At 42.4% G+C, this 20,306-nt stretch overlaps 1 protein-coding gene across 1 annotated transcript in view; it reads right to left on the bottom strand.

The window, feature by feature from the left end:
- GDF10 (growth differentiation factor 10) overlaps positions 1-20,306 on the bottom strand; it is a 56,564-nt gene that overhangs the window by 19,389 nt on the left and 16,869 nt on the right. Inside the window, exon 2 of the mRNA XM_077454766.1 lies at positions 18,972-19,879. Within this exon, the coding sequence (XP_077310892.1) occupies positions 18,972-19,879 (908 nt within the window). The remainder of the gene's footprint in view (positions 1-18,971; positions 19,880-20,306) is intronic.

Genomic DNA, 20,306 nt, shown 5'->3' with positions numbered 1-20,306 from the left:
GCTCATGTGTAAGGTAAAGTCTACAGGTTTGGAAACATCAGTTTGTAGATGGATAGAAAACTGGCTAAAAGACAGAATTCAGAGAGTAGTGGTTAATGATTCTTACTCTGAATGGTCTAAGGTTATCAGTGGTGTACCCCAAGGTTCAGTGCTGGGACCCTTTCTTTTTAATATCTTTATAAATGATATTGGGTCTGGGATCAAAAGTAACATTTCCGTCTTTGCAGATGACACCAAGCTATGCAGTGCAATAACGTCCTTACAGGATGTCTCCAATTTACAAGCCGACCTCAATGCTCTGTCTAATTGGGCGACTATGTGGCAGATGAGGTTTAATGTTGAGAAATGTAAAGTTATGCACTTGGGGACTAAGAATGTGCATGCATCATACATGCTAGGGGGAGTACAACTGGGGGAATCCTTAGTGGAGAGGGATCTGGGGGTTTTGGTAGATCATAAACTCAATAATAGCATGCAATGCCAAGCTGCGGTTTCCAAAGCGAGCAAAGTCCTTTCTTGTATTAAGAGAGGTATGTACTCCAGAGAGAGAGATATAATTTTGCCCCTGTTCAAATCATTAGTAAGACCTCATCTGGAATATGCCGTTCAGTTTTGGGCTCCAGTTCTCAAAAAGGATATCGGGGAACTGGAGAAAGTGCAGAGAAGGGCAACCAAACTGATAAGAGGCATGGAGGAACTCAGCTATGAGGAAAGATTAGAGGAACTGAATTTATTCACTCTTGATAAGAGGAGATTAAGGGGGGATTTGATCAACATGTACAAATATATAAGGGGTCCATATAGGGAACTTGGTGTCGAGTTATTCACTTTACAGTCAACAAAGAGGACAAGGGGGCACTCTTTACGTCTAGAGGAGAAGAGATTTCATCTCCAAATACGGAAAGGTTTCTTCACAGTAAGAGCTGTGAAAATGTGGAATAGACTCCCTGCAGAGGTGGTTATGGCCAGCTCAGTGGATTGCTTTAAGAAAGGCCTGGATTATTTCCTAAGTGTACGTAATATAACTGGGTGCTAAAATTTATAGGTAAAGTTGATCCGGGGAAAATCCGATTGCCTCTCGGGGGATCAGGGAGGTATTTTTTCCCCTGCTTTAGCAAATTGGATCATGCTCTGCTGGGGTTTTTTGCCTTCCTCTGGATCAACTGTGGGTATAGAATTGGGTATATGGGTTGGTATGATATTTATTATATATATATATTTTTTTTTTTTTGGTTGAACTGGATGGACTTGTGTCTTTTTTCAACCTGACTAATTATGTAACTATGTAACTATGTAACTATGAAATGTGAGTGTGCATTCTTTATGTTTTTAATGGCTACAAATAAATCTATTTTATAAAACATACTGCGCAATGATAAATCTTTAATCTTTATGAGATACCAACATTGGGCATTAAGAAACGTCTAGTAGTTAACTGACTGGGAGAACGCCAGGATAGTGGCATAGTTATCCCTATATGAACCAAAGGCAAAACTTTTTCTAGGCTCTGGTAAGTGACCATTTTAGAAGGTGGTGGTGGCACAAGAAGTGGTGAACAAGTCATGGTTATGCAGCACGGATGAAATTTGAAGCACAAGAGCACTTCTGAATATACATGTTAGAATAGCATGAACATTGGAGACTTATGATATATGTACATGATGTATAATTGTGATTTCTGTTTCACTTTTAAAATTTTGTCATTTTTTTGTTTTCTATTATATTTTAATATTATAATTTTTACATTTTCTCACGTTGCACTTTAAAAAATGAGGTTGACATGCAAAAATACAAACGTTTAAACACTGTATTAGTGGTAATATATATATATATATGTATTTACTCAAAATTAGCGCAGTCACATTATTTTGAATACAGGTGGGGGCGTTGTATGGTAGGCTGACCCCCCATGATCACCATCTTTCATCTGGTGGCCAGATGCCGATGCCCTTGCTGGATGATGACTGCAAATGCAAGAGGTTGAGCCACAGTATGCAGGAAGATACAAGAGCAAGTGGTTCAGCCTTATGTATCAACAAAGATGAGACACATGGAAGATGGGATAGATTTTAATTGGGGAGGGACAGTTTATGCAGAGGTCAGGGCTGAAGAGGGATAGAAGGGAAATGTGGATGGGGGATGCAGAGGTGAAGAGCCGTGAAATAGACCTGGACTCTGCAACCTGTACATTAGCACCCCTGAAATCTACTCCCTGTACATGGCACACCTCTGAACTCTGATATTTTAATGCCCCTTTAAGGCCCTGCCAGTCCAATTTAGCCATACCCACCATTCATGTAGTTTGGGGGAAGGTGGTTATGGGGTTGAGTTCCAGCCCATATTCTCTGAGAAAGAAAGCCCTGTAAATTCAGTATCTCACCAAAGTACACCCTCACATTTTTGTAATTTTTTTTTATATCTTTTCATGTGACAACACTGAAGAAATTACACTTTGCTACAATGTAAATTAGTGAGTGTACAGGTTGTATAACAGTGCACATTTGCTGTCACCTCAAAATATCTCAACACACAGCCATTAATGTCTAAACTGCTGGCAACAAAAGTGAGTACACCCCTAAGTGAAAATGTCCAAATTGGGCACAATTAGCCATTTCCCCTCATGTCATGTCATGTGACTCGTTAGTGTTACAAGGTCTCAGGTGTGACTGGAGAGCAGGTGTGTAAATTTGGTGTTATCGCTCTCACTCTCTCATACTGGTAGTTTAACATGGTACCTCATGGCAAAGAACTCTCTGAGGATCTGAAAAAAAGACGCTGAAACTGAGCAGCACAGTGGTTAAGACCATACAGCGGTTCAACAGGACAGGTTCCACTCAGGACCGGCCTTGCCATGGTTGACCAAAGAAGTTGATTGCACGTGCTCAGTGTTATATCTAGAGGTTTTCTTTGGGAAATAGACGTATGAGTACTGCCAGCATTGCTGCAGAGGCTGAAGGGGTGGGGGGTCAGCCTGTCAGTGCTCAGACCATACACCGCTCACTGCATCAAATTGGTCTGCATGGCTGTCATCCCAGAAGGAAGCCTCTTCTAAAGATGATGCACAAGAAAGCCGCAAACAGTTTGCTGAAGACAAGCAGACTAATGACACCAAGATAAACGTATTTGGTTCAGATGGTGTCAAGCGTGTCAAGCGTGTGTGACGCCAACCAGGTAAGGAGTGCAAATATAAGTGTGTCTTGCCTACAGTCAAGCATGGTGGTGGGAGTGTCATGGTCTGGGGCTGCATGTGTGCTGCTGGCACTGGGGAGCTACATCTCATTGAGGGAACCATGAATGCCAACATGTACTGTGACATACAGAAGAAGAGCATGATCCCCTCCCTGTGAAGACTGGGCCCCAGGGCAGTATTCCAACATGATAATGACCCCAAACACACCTCCAAGACGATCACTGCCCTGCCAAAGAAGCTGATGGCCTGGCCAAGCATGTCTCCAGACCTAAACCCTATTGAGCATCTGTGGGACATCCTCGAATGAAAGGTAGAGGAGCACAAAGTCTCTTACATCCACCAGCTCCGTGATGTTGTCATGGAGGAGTGGAAGTGGACTCCAGTGGCAACCTGTGAAGCTCTGGTGAACTCCATGCCCAAGAGGTTTAAGGCAGTACTGGAAAATAATGGTGGCCATGCAAAATATTGACACTTTGGTCCCTATTTGGACATTTTCACTTAGAGGTGTACTCACTTATGTTGCCAGCGGTTTAGACATTAATGGCTGTGTGTTGAGTTATTTTGAGGGGACAGCAAATTTACACTGTGATACATGCTGTACACTCACTACATTACATTGTAGTAAAGTGTAATTTATTCAGTGTTGTTACATAAAATGATATAAAATATTTACAAAAACGTGAGGGCTGTACTACTTACTTTTGTGAGATACCGTATATGTGTGTGTGTATGTTTATATATATATACAAACCCACAAACCCCCTTCTTCACTCTGCTACTGATGGCCTTTATGACAAAATCGCACCCCTGTCCTGCCCAGACCTAGCCACTTCCATCTACAACACGCTGTCATTCTCCCTAGATGTACTTGCTCCTCTTTCTACACGCAGATCCTGGCCCCATCTGCCACAATCCTGGCAAACAGACGACACCAGAAGTCTCAAGAGACACAGCCGTGCTCTTGAGGGAGCATGGCGTAAATCTAAGTCCCTGCAAGACTTTACCCTCTACAAATCTTCCCTTCTCAAATACAATTCCTGCCTCCACACTGCTAAACAAACCTATTACAAAACTCTCATCAAAACCCTCTCATCCAAACCTTGTCAACTCTTTTCTACCCTTAATTCCTTACTTCACCTCCCACTGCCCCACCCACCAACTTGCTTACCACTCAACAGATTGCCAACCATTTTAATAGTAAAATCACCACAATTCGCAAGGAGATAGCTAGCATTCAAATTCCTCCCCTACCCAATACATCAGGTCCAACACCACACTCAATACTCTCCTCTTTTTTCCCAGTTACCACAGATGAAGTTGATAAATTCCTCTCCATGGCCCACCTCACTACCTGTTCCTTGGACCCTTCCCCCTCACAATTACTGCGACCACCTTCCCACTCTATCCTCAACTCCCTAACCCACATCTTCAACCTCTCCCTCTCCTCCAGCACCTTTCCTTCCCCATTCAAACATGCACAGGTTACCCCCATACTCAAAAAACCCTCACTAGATCCCACCTGTTTGAATAACTCAAGACCAATCTCCCTGCTCCCGTTTGCCTCCAAGCTCATTGAACACCTTGTCCATGACCAAATGAATCGCTACCTCATGGACATCAACCTTCTCGACCCCCTACAGTCTGGCTTCCGCCCACAACATTCTACTGAAACTGCCCTACTAAAACTCACCAATGACCTACTAACTGCTAAAACCAACGGCCACTACTCCATACTCATACTTTTAGACCTCTCTGCTGCCTTTGACAGAGTTGGCCACCTGCTCCTACTCAGCAAATTACACTCCCTTGGCCTCCGTGATTCTGCTTTATCCTGGTTCTCCTCCTACCTATCTCAGCGCACTTTCAGTGTCACTTAAATATCCATCTCCTCCATTCCCCTTGCTCTTTCTGTTGGGATACCCCAAGGTTCCGTCCTTGGGCCCCTCCTATTCTCGCTCTATACCTCTTCCCTGGGCCAGTTGTTAACCTCCCATGGTTTCCAATACCACCTCAATGCTGACGACACCCAAATCTATCTCTCCACTCCTCAACTCACCCCCTCGATCTCCTCACAGATCTCAAACTTACTGAATGACATATCGGTACGGATGTCATACCACTTCCTCAAACTCAATCTTTCGAAAACTGAGCTTGTTATTTCCTCCTTCACGTCCCCCCCCCCCCCGTGACTTCACCATTAATATCAACAACACAACCATTGGTCCCTCGACACATGCCAGGGTCCTGGGTATAATCCTTGACTCTGACCTATCCTTCAGCCCCCATATCCAATCACTGGCTAAATCCTGCCGCTTTCACCTCCGCAACATCTCCAGAAATCAACCCTTCCTGACTAATGACACCACAAAGCAACACATTCACTCCTTGATTATTTCCCACATTGACTACTGCAACTCTCTCCTTAATGGCCTCCCCTTAAGCTGGCTATCCCCCCTTCAGTCTATTATGAATGCTGCTGCTAGACTAATACACCTCACTAACCGATCCATGACTGCCGCCCCTCTCTGCCAATCCCTTCACTGGCTTCCCCTACACCACTGTGTAAAATTCAAAATGCTAACCATAACATACAAAGCCATCCACAACATTGCCCTCATCTACATCACCAACATCATCTGCAGATATCGCCTAAATCATCCCCTCCGCTCCTCCCAGGACCTACTGCTCTCTAGCTCCCTTGTTACCTCCTCCTATGCTCACCTTCAGGACTTCTCCAGAGCCTCTCCCATCCTCTGGAACTCCCTGTCCCAGTATGTCCAATCAGCCCCTACCCTGTCCACCTTTAGGAGAGCCCTGAAAACTCATTTATTCAGGGAAGCCTATCCCACACCCACCTAACAACAACTGTCCCCACGGTGGATACAGGAACATTAAGATCTCTGGAGATGGGCTTGTAACCTTGAGATTGTCTATGCGTTTGCATAATTGTTCTCAAATCTCAGACAATTCTTTTCTGCTCTTTCTCTTCTCCATATGGCACACAGACAGACAACAGAAAAGTTGAGTGAATTTTTCACCATTTGAACTGGTTGCCAGTGTGATTTCTATATTGTCAGCACCCGTTAATTGATACAGGTGAGTTTAATTACAAATTACAGGAGTATCACAAACTTGGAATGCACTGTTTCTTAAAATTTTTTAGAAGGTAGAAGTCCATTTTGGAATGTGTCAGATTTGGCTTTTTGTTTCTCCACTTTTTTGCATCATACCAATACAAACAAAAGAAATAAACATGAGAATGCCTAAACATTTGTAATTGCAAAAATCTTCTGGGTGAAGTAGTGCATTATCTGACAGAAATGCAGGGACGCCGTGACTGTGATTTTATATATATATATATATATATATATATATATACACACACACACACACACACACACAATGCCTTGCGAAAGTATTTGGCCCCCTTGAACTTTTCAACCTTTTGCCACATTGCAGGCTTCAAATATAAAGATATAACATTTAAAATTTTTGTGAAGAATCACCAACAAGTGGGACACAATTGTGAAGTGGAATGAAATCTATTGGATAATTTAAACTTTTTTAGCAAATAAAAAACTGAAAAGTGGTGCGTGCAAAATTATTCGGCCCCTTTACTTTCAGTGCAGCAAACTCACTCCAGAAGTTCAGCGAGGATCTCTGAATGATCCAATGTTGTCCTAAATGACTGATGGTGATAAATAGAATCCACCTGTGTGTAATCAAGTCTCTGTATAAATGCACCTGCTCTGTGATAGTCTCAGGGTTCTATTGAAAGCACAGAGAGCATCATGAAGACCAAGGAACACACCAGGCAGGTCCGTAATACTGTTGTGGAGAAGTTTAAAGCCGGATTTGGATACAAAAAGATTTCCCAAGCTTTAAACATCCCAAGGAGCACTGTGCAAGCGATCATTTTGAAATGAAAGGAGTATCAGACCACCGCAAATCTACCAAGACCTGGCTGTCCCTCTAAACTTTCAGCTCAGACAAGGAGAAGACTGATCAGAGATGCAGCCAAGAGGCCCATGATCACTCTGGATGAACTGCAGAGAACTACAGCTGAGGTGGGAGAGTCTGTCCATAGGACAACAATCAGTCGTACACTGCACAAATCTGGCCTTTATGGAAGAGTGGCAAGAAGAAAGCCATTTCTCAAAGATATCCATAAAAAGTCTTGTCTAAAGTTTGCCACAAGCCACCTGGGAGACACACCAAACATGTGGAAGAAGGTGCTCTGGTCAGATGAAACCAAAATTGAACTTTTTGCCCACAATGCAAAACGATATGTTTGGCGTAAAAGCAACACAGCTCATCACCCTCAACACACCATCCCCACTGTCAAACATGGTGATGGCAGCATCATGGTTTGGGCCTGTTTTTCTTCAGCAGGGACAGGGAAGATGGTTAAACTTGAGGGGAAGATGGATGCAGCCAAATACAGGACCATTCTGGATGAAAACCTGTTGGAGTCTGCAAAAGACCTGAAACTGGGACGGAGATTTATCTTCCAACAAGATAATGATCCCAAACATACAGCAAAATCTACAAAGGAATGGTTCACAAATAAACGTATCCAGGTGTTAGAATGGCCAAGTCAAAGTCCAGACCTGAATCCAATCGAGAATCTGTGGAAAGAGCTGAAAACTGATGTTCACAAACGCTCTCCATCCAACCTCACTGAGCTCAAGCTGTTTTGCAAGGAAGAATGGGCAAGAATTTCAGTCTTTTGATGTGCAAAACTGATAGAGACATACCCCAAGCGACTTGCAGCTGTAATTGCAGCAAAAGGTGGCTCTACAAAGTATTAACGCAAGGGGGCCGAATAATTTTGCACGCCCCACTTTTCATTTTTTTATTAGCTAAAAAAGTTTCACTTCACAATTGTGTCCCACTTGTTGGTGATTCTTCACAAAAAATTAAAATTTTATATCTTTATGTTTGAAGCCTGAAATGTGGCAAAAGGTTGAAAAGTTCAAGGGGGCCGAATACTTTCGCAAGGCACTGTATATATATATATATATATATATATATATATATATATATATATATATATATATATATACACATACACACACAATATTACCAAAAGTATTGTGATGCCTGCCTTTACGTTAACTTTAATGGCATTGCAGTCTAAGCCCTTGTACACACGGTCGGAGAATCCGTCGGAATGTGTCCTACCGGACCGCGTTGTCGGATAATCCGACTGTGTGTGGTATGCATCGGACTGTTTCCGTCGGAATATCCGTCGGACCAAATTTTCAAACTTGCTGGAAATATTTTCCGACAAACTGGTCCGATAGGACATACTCCGATCATGTGTAGAGAATTTCGATCGGACAAAGTGCCACGCATGCTCAGATCAAATTCCTACATCAAAGCTATTGGCTACTAGCCTGAACGTAGTCCCATCGTAACGAAATTATGTCATTACGTTCTGAAAGATCGGATTTTTCGACAACTTTGTCCGACCGTGTGTATGCAACAGTTTCGGACAAGATCTGAAGGACAAAATCCGATGGATTTGGTTGTCGAAATGTCCGACCGTGTGTAAAGGGCTTAGTCTGTAGGGTCCAATATTGAGTTGGCCCACCCTTTGCAGCTATACCAGCTTCAACTCTTTTGGGAAGACTGTCCACAAGGTTTAGGAGTGTGTCTATGGGAATGTTTGACCATTCTTCCAGAAGCACATTTGTGAGATCAGGCACTGATGGAGATGAGAAATCCTGGCTCACAATCTCCACTATTGGGTTGAGGTCAGGACTCCGTGCAGGCCAGTCAAGTTTCTCCAACCCAAACTCACTCATCCATGTCTTTATGGACCTTGTTTTGTACACTGGTGCGCAGTCATGTTGGGACAGGAAGGGGCCATCCCCAAACTCTTTCCACAAAGTTGGGAGCATTACATTTTCCAAAAATGGCTTGGTATGCTGACAGCTTAACAGTTCCCTTCACTTGAACTAAAGGGCCAAGCCCAACCTCTGAAAAACAACCTCACACCATAATCCCCCCTCCACCAAATGATTTGGACCAGTGAACAAAGCAAGGTCCATAAAGACATGGATGAGTTTGTTGTGGAAGAACTTGACTGGTCTGCACAGTCCTGACCTTAACATCTTTGGGATGAATTTGAGTGGAGACTTGTCCAACATCAGTGCCTGAACTCACAAATGTGCTTCTGGAAAAATGGTAAAAACATTTCCATAGATATACTCCTAAACCTTGTAGACAGCCTTCCCAACAGAGTTGAAGCAGCAAGGGGTGGCTCAACTCAATATTGAACCCTACGGACTAAGACCCCAAACACATTATTAGTTCATAACCATATAATATGAGGTCACACCTTAAGAGTTTCAACTTGTATGCAATCAGGCAGGCCCTTGCACTACATGGTTTTGGTAAATCTGAAGACAAAAATCTGCAGAAAATCTAATAGTGCATATGGGGTCTAAGACTGGGATTCCATTAAGTTCATGTGCATTTAAAGGCAGACTCCCTAATACTTTTAGTAAGATAGTGTATATATAGTCCTTCTTAACTTTAAGAACAAAGGGACTCAGTGGTAGCTAAACTATTCCTGGGTCCCTATCCATCTCCAGCACCGACAGCTGCAAAACAATGAGACGGGGAGGGTAGCCTTACATTTATTTTGTCATGTTTATGACTGTTAGAGACACAGAGACCCCATGACATGTTTTTGTTTCTTCACAGAAGGAGGTTATTGAATTTCCACAATTTTACAGAGGGCATGTTATATGGCCAGCTATCTGGACAGAGTTCTTAACGTTCACTGATCTTCCGAATCTCATGAAATATAACAATACAGAATTCCCATGAAACTGGTTTTATAAAGGAGAAGTCTCAGGCCTCTTTCACATATCTAGAAGCAGAGTGATTTCGTCCATAGGCGGACATCTTTCCCTAATCGCAGGTAACCACTGGATGTGAGCATACATGCAATAACCTGGTATCCCAGCTGCAGGTAAACTTGCCGCACCCATAGTCGCTTAGGATGTTTGAATGAGCCCTTAATATTACCCACTTGAGTCATGTATTTTATTCATTTCTATTGTTTCAGTGGGTGAGTCGCACAGTACCAGTCAGTGAACAATGACTAGTAGCCGTTGGGCAGTTGAAGCAGAAACCCAGTAAAGGCACAATCATAGGTCTGCACTTCTATGTCATTTTATTCCCAGGGAAGCAATTGTCAACCAGTCTTTAAAAATTATTGTTATCCTTCAACAGTTTTTGAAAGCTGCCAGTTAATAAAATCTCCTTTTAAATTCCATTAAGAATACAAGTCCCTCAAGCAGTCTAAGCCTTGTGTATAAATGTCTTCTATAAATACAGAAGAAGCCCCCTGAGACATACATGAATCTACTTACAAGAACAAAGCACTTCTTGTGCCAAAGAATGACACCAACGCACAAAACGTCTGTTATGTGTTAAAGTAGCAAAAGCCCGATGGCGTGTCATTTATGACCTATGGACAGTTCGGCTGAAATCTGTAAGTACACAACATTTATTTTCATTGCCAAATCTACATCTATGTCTCAAGATCTTATTTGAAAATAGTTATATTTGTAATTGCATTTGTATGTAATTTATATACAATATATATTATAATAATTATAATAGGATAAGGAAAATTATACTTTGGAAATAAAGAAAAAATGAATATTTCATACCAATGCTATGCATGCTATGCATGCAAATTTGTATTTTAATATTATTAAAAATTACTTTTCCATTAGATACTGTATGTTTAACACTGCCAGAAAATCCAAATGTTGCTTTCTTGCAACTGAGTAATTTGATTTCTTGCTTGTGTCTCTCTAAAGCAAAATCTTTTTAATTTTCAAATAGCGTAGGAGTTTAAAATTCAATAGTAATTTTAATAACATTAAATTGCTAAATGGCATATGTAGCAGTTATATACGTTTCAATTTTTTATTTAGCAAGCGTAAAGCTTCCCTTCAAGACTGACGCGATAAAAAAACTTGGATGCTTTTATCTTTTCCTAGGTAATGTCTAATAGAAAATAGCCACTAGGAGGAGCTGTTCTACATCCAGAAAAGCTTCCAAACATTATTTTACAGATGCTCCGATAGCAGATCTAAGGCTCTAAATCAGAGTTCTGCAAACTACCACCCGTAGGCTGCATGCGGCCCACTAGTAGATTTTAGCCAGGCCCCAGGTAGGGTCAGACAGTACATAGACTGAATCTTAAGATATAGCTATATTTCATGTTTCCAGCCACTTTAACCAGAGGACCTGAAAGGATTTTCCCCCTTAATGACAGTGTTGCGATAAGGCACTGCGTTGATTTAACTGACAATTATGCGAGGCTGTACCCAAACAAAATAGACGTCCCCACAAATAGAGCTTTCTTTTGGTGGTATTTGATCACCTCTGCAGTTTTTTTTTTTTTTTTTAATAAACAAGGAGCGACAATTTTAAAAAAGAAAAACTTTTTTTAACTTTTTGCTATACTACATATCAAAAAAAAAAAAAAGTAAAAAAAACATTTATTAATCAGTTTAGGCCGATATATATTCTTCTACATATTTTTGGTTAAAAAAAAAAAAAAACGCAATAGGCATATACTGATTGGTTTGCGCAAACGTTATTGCGCCTATAAACTATGAAATTGATTTAGGTACTTTTATTTATTTTTTATTGTTTTTCCTAGTAATGGTGGCGATCTGCGATTTTTAGCGGAACTGCGACATTGCAGCGGACAATGTTGACCCTAAATGACACTTTTTGGGGACCAGTGCTATAAAAATCACTGATCAAAGTAAAAATGACACTGGCAGGGAAGGGGTTAACACTAGGGGACTAACTGTAGTGGGGATGGGCTGCCAGGAATATGACACTGTTCCCAATTACTGAGAACAGAAGATCTCTGACATGTCAAAATGGGGATCCGCCTTGTTTACATAGGCAGATCCCCGTTCTGCCTCAGTACTAGGTGATCATGGGTACCCGCAACTGCGTGAGCCGCCGTACAGGGACGGCGATTTACTCAGCGGTTCCAACCTGCCGCAGTAAAAGTACTTGAGCTAGTCAGCAAGTGGTTAAATATGTAATTTGTGCCAAGTTGGAACCTATGATCTTTTTAAAGTGACAGGAAACATTTCAGTTTTAAAGTGGAACTAAACCCTCCTATCCTTTTCAGCCATGGAAGCTGCCATCTTAGGCTCTGTTTGATCTGCTGTTGCCATGGTGCTGCACGTGTGAACAGTTATGACATTTGATGGGTTGGAAGTTCAGTTACGAGCACATTTTCAGGACATTTGTTTGCTTTTCTAGTTGTTAGTGGGGTCAAATCAATATAAGAATGAAAGACATTCTAGATTTGAATGTGGTTTTTGTTCAGGAAAAATCCTACATTTTTGTAATGGGCATGACCTAGGTGCAAAGAAACGTTTTATTACATCTGGGATTACATTCAAGTATCAGATTTGAAAAAGATTTAGAACCTTTTCACACTGAGGCACTTTTCAGGTGTTTTCATGCTAAAAGAAAAGTGCCTAAAAAGCTCCTGGAAACTGCTTGCCATTAATATCAATGGATCCTTTCACACTGAGGTGGTGAAAAGTCTTGCAAGCAGCATCTTTGGAGCATGTTTGAAGCACTCCAAAAGCGCCTGAAAATGACAAGAAAAGTGCCGCAAAATGGTTCTTTTGAGTTACGTTACATTAAAGAAAGCGCACCGCTAACGCTGCAAAAGCACCGCAAAAATGCCAGGCGTTTTATGAGCAGTTTTGGAGCACCTCAGTGGGAAAAGGGGTCTTAAGGGCTTTTTAGCAAAATTGTTATTGACTCAATGATGGCAAGATGTGATGCTCTAGCGAAAGATTTCTCGAAGGTTTGAATGAAAATTCTGCTGGTGTATGGTCAGCTTAAAGGGCGAGTTCACCTTTACCAAAAACTGCCTGTGTATGTAAGGGGCACCTGTAGATAAAAACCAACTGTGCAGTTTTACTAGGACATTGTAAAGACACTCCCAGTCAATTCAAACCTCATATGTGCTCTTCTCTCCACTGGCATAGTAGCTCTGAGCTAAGCAATGCTGTGACTAAGGAGATAGTGGACCACATGTGTTTTTATAGGTTTGTGAACTTGCTCCTGTGATGGTCGGGATGAGCAGTAATGGCTGGGATTGCCCTAGCAATATTCCAGCAACAACGCAGGATGGCATTTTTTGGAGTCTGTTGGCTAGACTTCTGGAGGAACATAAATAGCCTACAATGATAGCAGGGTGTATTAACCAACTTTGGTCAAAGCTGCCCCGTTTGTTTTTATCTACAGGCACCTTTTACCTGCATTGACAGTTTTTGGTAGGTAAGCTAACCCTTTAACACAAAGCCTTAGCTGAATTTAACTTCTGAAAGAATCCATGAATTTGCTACATGTTGTTTTTACATATAGGTGCATGGCTAGAGATCCTCTAGGAGGAAAGCTGATCTCTGTGGCTAAATCAGACATCAAAGACAACATCTCACGCCATTCAGTTCCGGTCAATATAACTGTCATCTTTTGTAACCATCTCAGTTCTTACTTGAATTTTATAGGTTTTCCACTGTTTATTAGGCCTCATACTCACTGACGCCAAGAGGCTCCAAAACCCTCTAGCATAAAATCCTAGGCACTTTCCCGCGCCAGGGGAGCCATAGGTGGCATGTACAGCCACCCATACAAGTGAATGGCTGCACGTGGCCACATTTCTGTAAACATAGATGGCTTCACGCATGCAAGTACAGGGTATTTCCACAAATGTGAAAGCATCACAATTGGGTAAATATGCCATATGGGCCTATGCCGATAAATGCTGATGCCATTTGTGTTTACATTAGTATGACCACACATAGTCATTCACTTGTGAGGGCAACTGTATGTGGCATCTACAGTTTTCCTAAAGTATCAGGGATTTTACACTAGAGGATTTTGCAGCCCCTAGATGTCGTGTGCATGGGGCCTCCTATACTAGCATGTAGAAAAAAAAAATGTATTGATGTCAGTGTGTTGCTTTTTCCTCTAAAAGCTTGAAAAACCTATACAAATGGGTTCTGGGGGCTACATTCACACTTCTCTGAGATTCACCATTTGCATGTTCGCCAGAATGAGTCAAATTCTTTGGCATTCGCTTAAAATCTAGTTTTACTTTTCTTAAAGCGGTTGTATACCCGCTGAATTTTTATTTTTTCCGTCTGCCGATCTTCCAGCCGGGAATCCCCTGTGTGCATGCGCCGCTGCAGTCAGCATCGCAATGCGAGGGGAATATCTCCTAAACCGTACAGGTTTAGGAGATATTTTTTTTACCTACAGGTAAGCCCTATTATAGGCTTTCCTGTAGGTAAAAGTCCCCAATTTGGCTATACAACCACTTTAATTAGGAAATCTAGGTCTTCATAAAATTTTTCATGTTACTACAGTCACACCCAATGTTTCTCAACCTTTTATTATTTAAGGCACCCTTTAATATTATTGACAATCTCAAGACACCCCATTCTAAAATGGAAAAAACTAAGGTAATAGTTTTACATATGCAGCAACATCACACATAGGACAACCAACATTAGAGGCGCTTTATTCTTCTAAATCAAATATACCATTGCACACTGGAATTGACTAGTATTCTGTTCTCTTCTCCCTCACTCAGCTAAATCTGACCCCAGTAACAATGGAGAGGGGCAAGGGAGGGTCAAACAAGGATTTGGTTTCCTCCCTATCAACCTATAATATCATTGGTTATTGGAACTTCAATAGCTGGAAGGTTATAAAGATGCACAATGAAAACCGATGGCTTTGTGTAATTAAAAGTCAGGCTTCATCCACCCACTGGCTTGTATACAATTTTGGGGCAATTTTTAGGGATTTTACCAAGGCACCCCTGAAGAAAACTGAAGGTACCCCAGGGTGTCTGGGCATCCTGGTTAAAAAAAGCTGGTCTAAGCTACAGTCTAGACTGTTTAAATGTTTATATATGTTTATATGTCAGATTATTGCTGTAACAGTTTTGACGCTGAAAGGCTACCTACTTGGCCTGGCACCAGTCCCCCATTTTCATGTACAAAAATGTACAAAAAATTTTGCACTTGAACGTTTTGCACTTGATCAAATGAATTTTACTATGTGGGATGCCACATCTGCTACCTTGTTACATTCCTTTCACTGTCCTTGTAATTATGGGATACTCCATTGTTGGCAACAGTGGTCGGCTGGTGGTTTTGTTTTTTTGGAGGGGCGGCAAACAACACCCCCCCCCCGGTGGAGCGACACTAGCACATCTGCCAGCTACCTCTGCCAGCTACCTCCTGTCCCCATAGTACAGCATAGTCATCAGGCTAGGTGTCCGACTGACATTTTGGCCAATCGGGAAACAAGTTTGAAATGTATACAAAAGAATGCTGGCAACAGAAAAGTCTGGAAAAAAAACATCGTGAGGTCACCCCCCAATCCATATATACCAAGCACTTTGGGTCTGGTGATATTTCTAAGGGGAACCCCACGCCTCCAAGATCCATATCAGACTCTTGTCCAAGTATGCAGCCCAGAAGGTCAGGAAGGGGGGGGGGGGGGGTGAGCGAACAACAAGTCTCTTCACAACCCTGGGCTGTGATTGTGGGGGGTGGTGGGATTATCAGAATCCTGGAAGTCCCCTTTAACAGGGGTACCCACAGCCACCTCCCCACCCCATGTGTAAATAGAAAACTTCACTGAACATGTTTTTTTTTTTACAAAGAACAACAGCTAGCATAAACTGTGGGTAACAATCAACAGAACATTCATAAAAGATTATTATTATTAAAAGTCCATTCAGATAAAGTCCACAATTGTTAGGGAGCACCCAGGGTGTGTAACAGTAGCAAATCTACAGGTGAAATGACAATCCTTCAACAAGACCCCAGCAAACTGAGTCTTTTACTTTCAGAAGTGGACCACTAGGTGGTCTGACAGCGGCCAAACAGTCATCAGGCTTGCTCCTGTTCACTATAGACTGCACAAAAGGCTCACATTTTGTTGTCCCCTCTGACAAAATCTCAATAAAAAATAGTTTAGATTCCTATATAGATGTGCCAGAATGAGAACAAAGGTCGCCTCATAGTGTAGTAAGTGAAAGCACCCAGGTATTTATTACCCCCCTCTATGTGAATGAGAATGACCAAGCATGCCATGGTCAGTGACTTCACAAGGGGCTGGGTTGCCCACTGACGTGTCAGACATAGGAGCAGGCAGTCGGTGGGGAGCCTTCGATTCGTTTTTTGGGGGTTTTCGGGTCTGGCAGTGCAGCGGGCGCCGTGACTGATGATTGCTCTACATCGGGTGGACATTGTTCTTTATTTTTTAATAAAGGAATTATAAAGGAAAATAAGGAATTGTCAAAAACTTGTGTACTGTCTTTATTCACTTTTTTTTTGCTATGTACCCCTACTCATTTACATGGGGGGGATCTGGGGGCCCCCAGACCCCCACAACCACAGCCTAGGGTTGTGGGAAAGAGGTCCTTGTACCCATCAACGTAGGTGCTTTGGGGTAGGCAGAGCCCCCCCCGCCCCAAAGCACCCCTCCATGTTGAGGACATGTGGCCTAGTATGGTTCAGAAGGGGGGGGGGGCGTTTGCTCATTCCCCCCATTCTTGACCTGCCAGGCTGCATGCTTGGATAAGGGTCTGGTATAGATTTGGGGGGGGGACAGATTTTTTTTTTTGGCATGGGGTTCCCCTTAGAATCCATACCAGACTCTAAGGGCCTGGAATGGATTGGGGGAGACCCCACACTGTTTTTTTTTCAGACTTTTGCATTGCCGGTGTCTTGTCAAATAGGGTCCTCCATCAGATGCTGTCCCCTGCGTACTGCGCATGCGCAGTACACAGGAACACAGATTCCGAAAATTGCAGAGGATGAACGGCGCCTGCGCCGTGAGTCCAGGTTCTATCCCCACTATATAAGTGGACATAGAGTTAGAATAAAAAAGAGCCGAGCGCAGCGAGGCCGAGCCCGAAGCATGGCGAGCGAAGCTCGCCCGCGAGGGGCCCTCTAAAATTCACAACCCTATGTCCGCTTGGATGGTGGGCCTACCACCTCCACTCACGGCGCAGGCGCCGTTCAGCTTCGGAGATTTTCCGAAGCTTCGTCTGCTCCGTACTGGGCATGCGCAGTACGGAGCGGACACATATTGATGGCCGGACTCTATTAGGCAGAACACCGGCATTCTATTGTTTTCATTTCAGCTCTCAGTGGGGAAGCCCACTGATCGTCAGTTGTTAAAGCGGAGTACACCACATTTAAAAGTCAGCAGCTACAAAAAGTGTAGCTGCTGACTTTTAATAAACAAACACTCACCTGTCCCATGGTCCAGTGATGTGGGCACCCGAAGCCTCGCTTCTCTCCCCCTCCTCTCTGCGGCGTCGGCACTGATGTGGATGCCCGGCTGTGATCTGCGCTGCACGATATGAATGGCCGAGCAATCTTCTTGGACCTGTGATGTGTCCCAGAAGATTGCAGGGAGGAAGGGGGAGAGGTGAACCTCTGCTCCAGAAGAGGAAGTGGGAGCTGGGAACATGTGAAAACTAGGTACACACTCCCCCGCAAAAAAAATGACATGCCAAATGTGGCACTTCAGGGGGTCACAAGTACTATTTTTGGGTGGAACTCTGCTTTAAGGACGCGGCGGCCGGCTTCTCAGCCCGCTCCTAAACAACCAGCTGCTATTCTTCACACAGAATTCAAAACAGTCTATAACTGTTCAAACAATCCAAATTCGAGTTCTAAAAATGTGGAATTTGTTAGAAAACAACTAAAACTAATTTCAACAAAATTCGTTAATATTTTAGATCCGAATCTCCAAGTAACCAAAAATGTATCCGAATCTGCATTCAGACCAAAGCCAACTGCATGTGTCTATTGCTAGGATTAGGCACATTAGTTCCTTTTGGCTCCTCTGCAATCAGTGGATTACAGCGTGACATTCAAAAACAAATCTTTCACATTCATCTTCAACATGAAGCAAATGACACCTGAGCATTTTGGAGCTTGAAGCTCGAAAACGCTCAGGGAGAAAATAAAACAAATTTTCTCTATGGTGGTGGTCCACCTCCACTCCAAAATGCCTGAAGCTCAAAAAAGTTGTGGAGCTATTTTTTTAGCTCGATTCAGGCAGATTGCTGCGTTTTTTAAGAAACTAAAAGCAAAAACACATAGCAACAAATGATGTCAGAGAGATTAGTATTCTCTATTGGCTATTACAAAAACGGCAATGCTCCAAAATGCTTGGAAAATGCTGTACAAAAACATAAGCCTAATATCCTCTTTTATTTGCTCCCACCATTGAGGAAGTGTATAAGGGCTCTTTCACACGCCAAGGGGGGTGTGTGTGGTAAAAACAGGCAGTTGAGCCATAGTTTTACCGCACTCTGGCCATGGGGGCTGTACATATGCAGCAGCCACAGCAATTTTAATGATGCAGCCCCACTGCAAGGAATAATTTATTGTTTGTCCCGAGTTGGGCCTTAAGAGTACATACTTGAATACAATTTAGTTTAGTATCAATAATTAAGTCTTGCACAGACTCTTGATGTATATGTTGAAACAATATGGGAAATGTTTATATTGCTTGTTGACTTTTTTGCTTTAACCAGCTACATCTACAGCATCCCAGGCATGAAGCAAATCATTTGGAAGGTAAACGGTCAACAGGTATGTATTTTGCCTATTAATCAGCTTACCTGGATTTCATATTTTTATATTTTACAAATATATCCTTCACATACCTTTGGCATGGGAAACTCACAAATTCCAGAGCAGTAGTAAGCATCAAATGATTTTGGAGATATAATCCATTCACTCCACCCAATGTCAGCAAAGTCTACTTTTAAGTATCGTCGAGAGCACACTCTGGGTTCATCCCACTGGCGCCTTCGCGCTTTTTTCATGGTTCTTTCATCAAAGTGCAGCACTGGAGACTTTAAAACCTTGTCCAAACTTTCGGGACCCTTCTTTTTCTTCTCTTTCTTTGGGGTTTTTTGCTTAAGGGCTTTGTACGTGCCCTCCCACAAGTCCTGTTTGCTGTAACGTACATACTTGACATCCGGCAGTTCATTATCATGAGTGGAAGTCACATATGGGATGTCCCTCTTCACTCTGCTGTCTGAAGATGCATTGGACCCTTGCTTTGGGTCTCCACCATTGGAATGAAATGGGTCATATCTCTGCAAGGTCAAAGCCACACTATTGGGTTCTGAAATTGCTCTATCATTAGCAAATACCAGGATATATGGAACATCACTAGGGTTAGTCTCAAAGATTGTAGAATGTTTATGTCCAAAGTCAATCTCAGCCGAAATAAACAAGTCTTGTTGATGTTGGGCCTCCTTGATAATGCTCGTTATGTCTTTGGTGTGCCAGACCCCCTTTTTATAGGGCACAGCGCTGCTGACATTCCATTTCACCATACCCAAGTCTGTGTGGTGAAGAAGGCTTCGAAAAGTGACGCTGATCTTCTGGGATGGAGATGGCAGCAAGAGGCGACAAGAAGCATTTTTGGAACGTTTGCAGAAGGAGTCTCTAGGAGGTCTAGGGCTTTTGTCAGGTCCAAAATGGAGAGTGGCAGCCAAGACAACTTCAGATGACTGGAGAGAAGTTAAATTGAAGCGGTACGCGGGACGAGGAGCCAAAAAATCTGGAAGAGAAATCAGCTTTAGGTTAATGAAGACCCGTTTACTGTCAATCTATTTTTTATGTTTGGATTAACCGCTAGACATCATGGGTAGATGCATTCAAGTTCCTCAATGTGTTTGCATAATTGAGCTATGCATAGAAGTATTTGTCATTCAAATTTCTAAATTGTAGCACATATCCTAATAAATTACAGAAAAGCTGTCATAAAAACAGATGAACTCCAGAACAACCTACTTAAAGATTCCCTGGGAACTTTTAGAATTGCATATATAGCCAGATGAAGGAAAACTTCAAACAAGTTCAATGATCTGAAAAGGCGGCTTTCACACAGCAAGGCTTCTCTTGATGGGCACCCAGCAGTAGTTCAAACCACAGAAATACAGAAAAGAGCTCCAGAGAAAACCGCATAAAAGAGTACAAGATATTAT

Source organism: Lithobates pipiens, unplaced genomic scaffold (genome assembly GCF_037356315.1).
Source record: "Lithobates pipiens isolate NorthernLeopardFrog02 unplaced genomic scaffold, aLitPip1_a1.2 Scaffold_25, whole genome shotgun sequence".
Taxonomy (NCBI): domain Eukaryota; kingdom Metazoa; phylum Chordata; class Amphibia; order Anura; family Ranidae; genus Lithobates; species Lithobates pipiens.
This window is presented reverse-complemented; position numbering and strand designations above follow the sequence as displayed.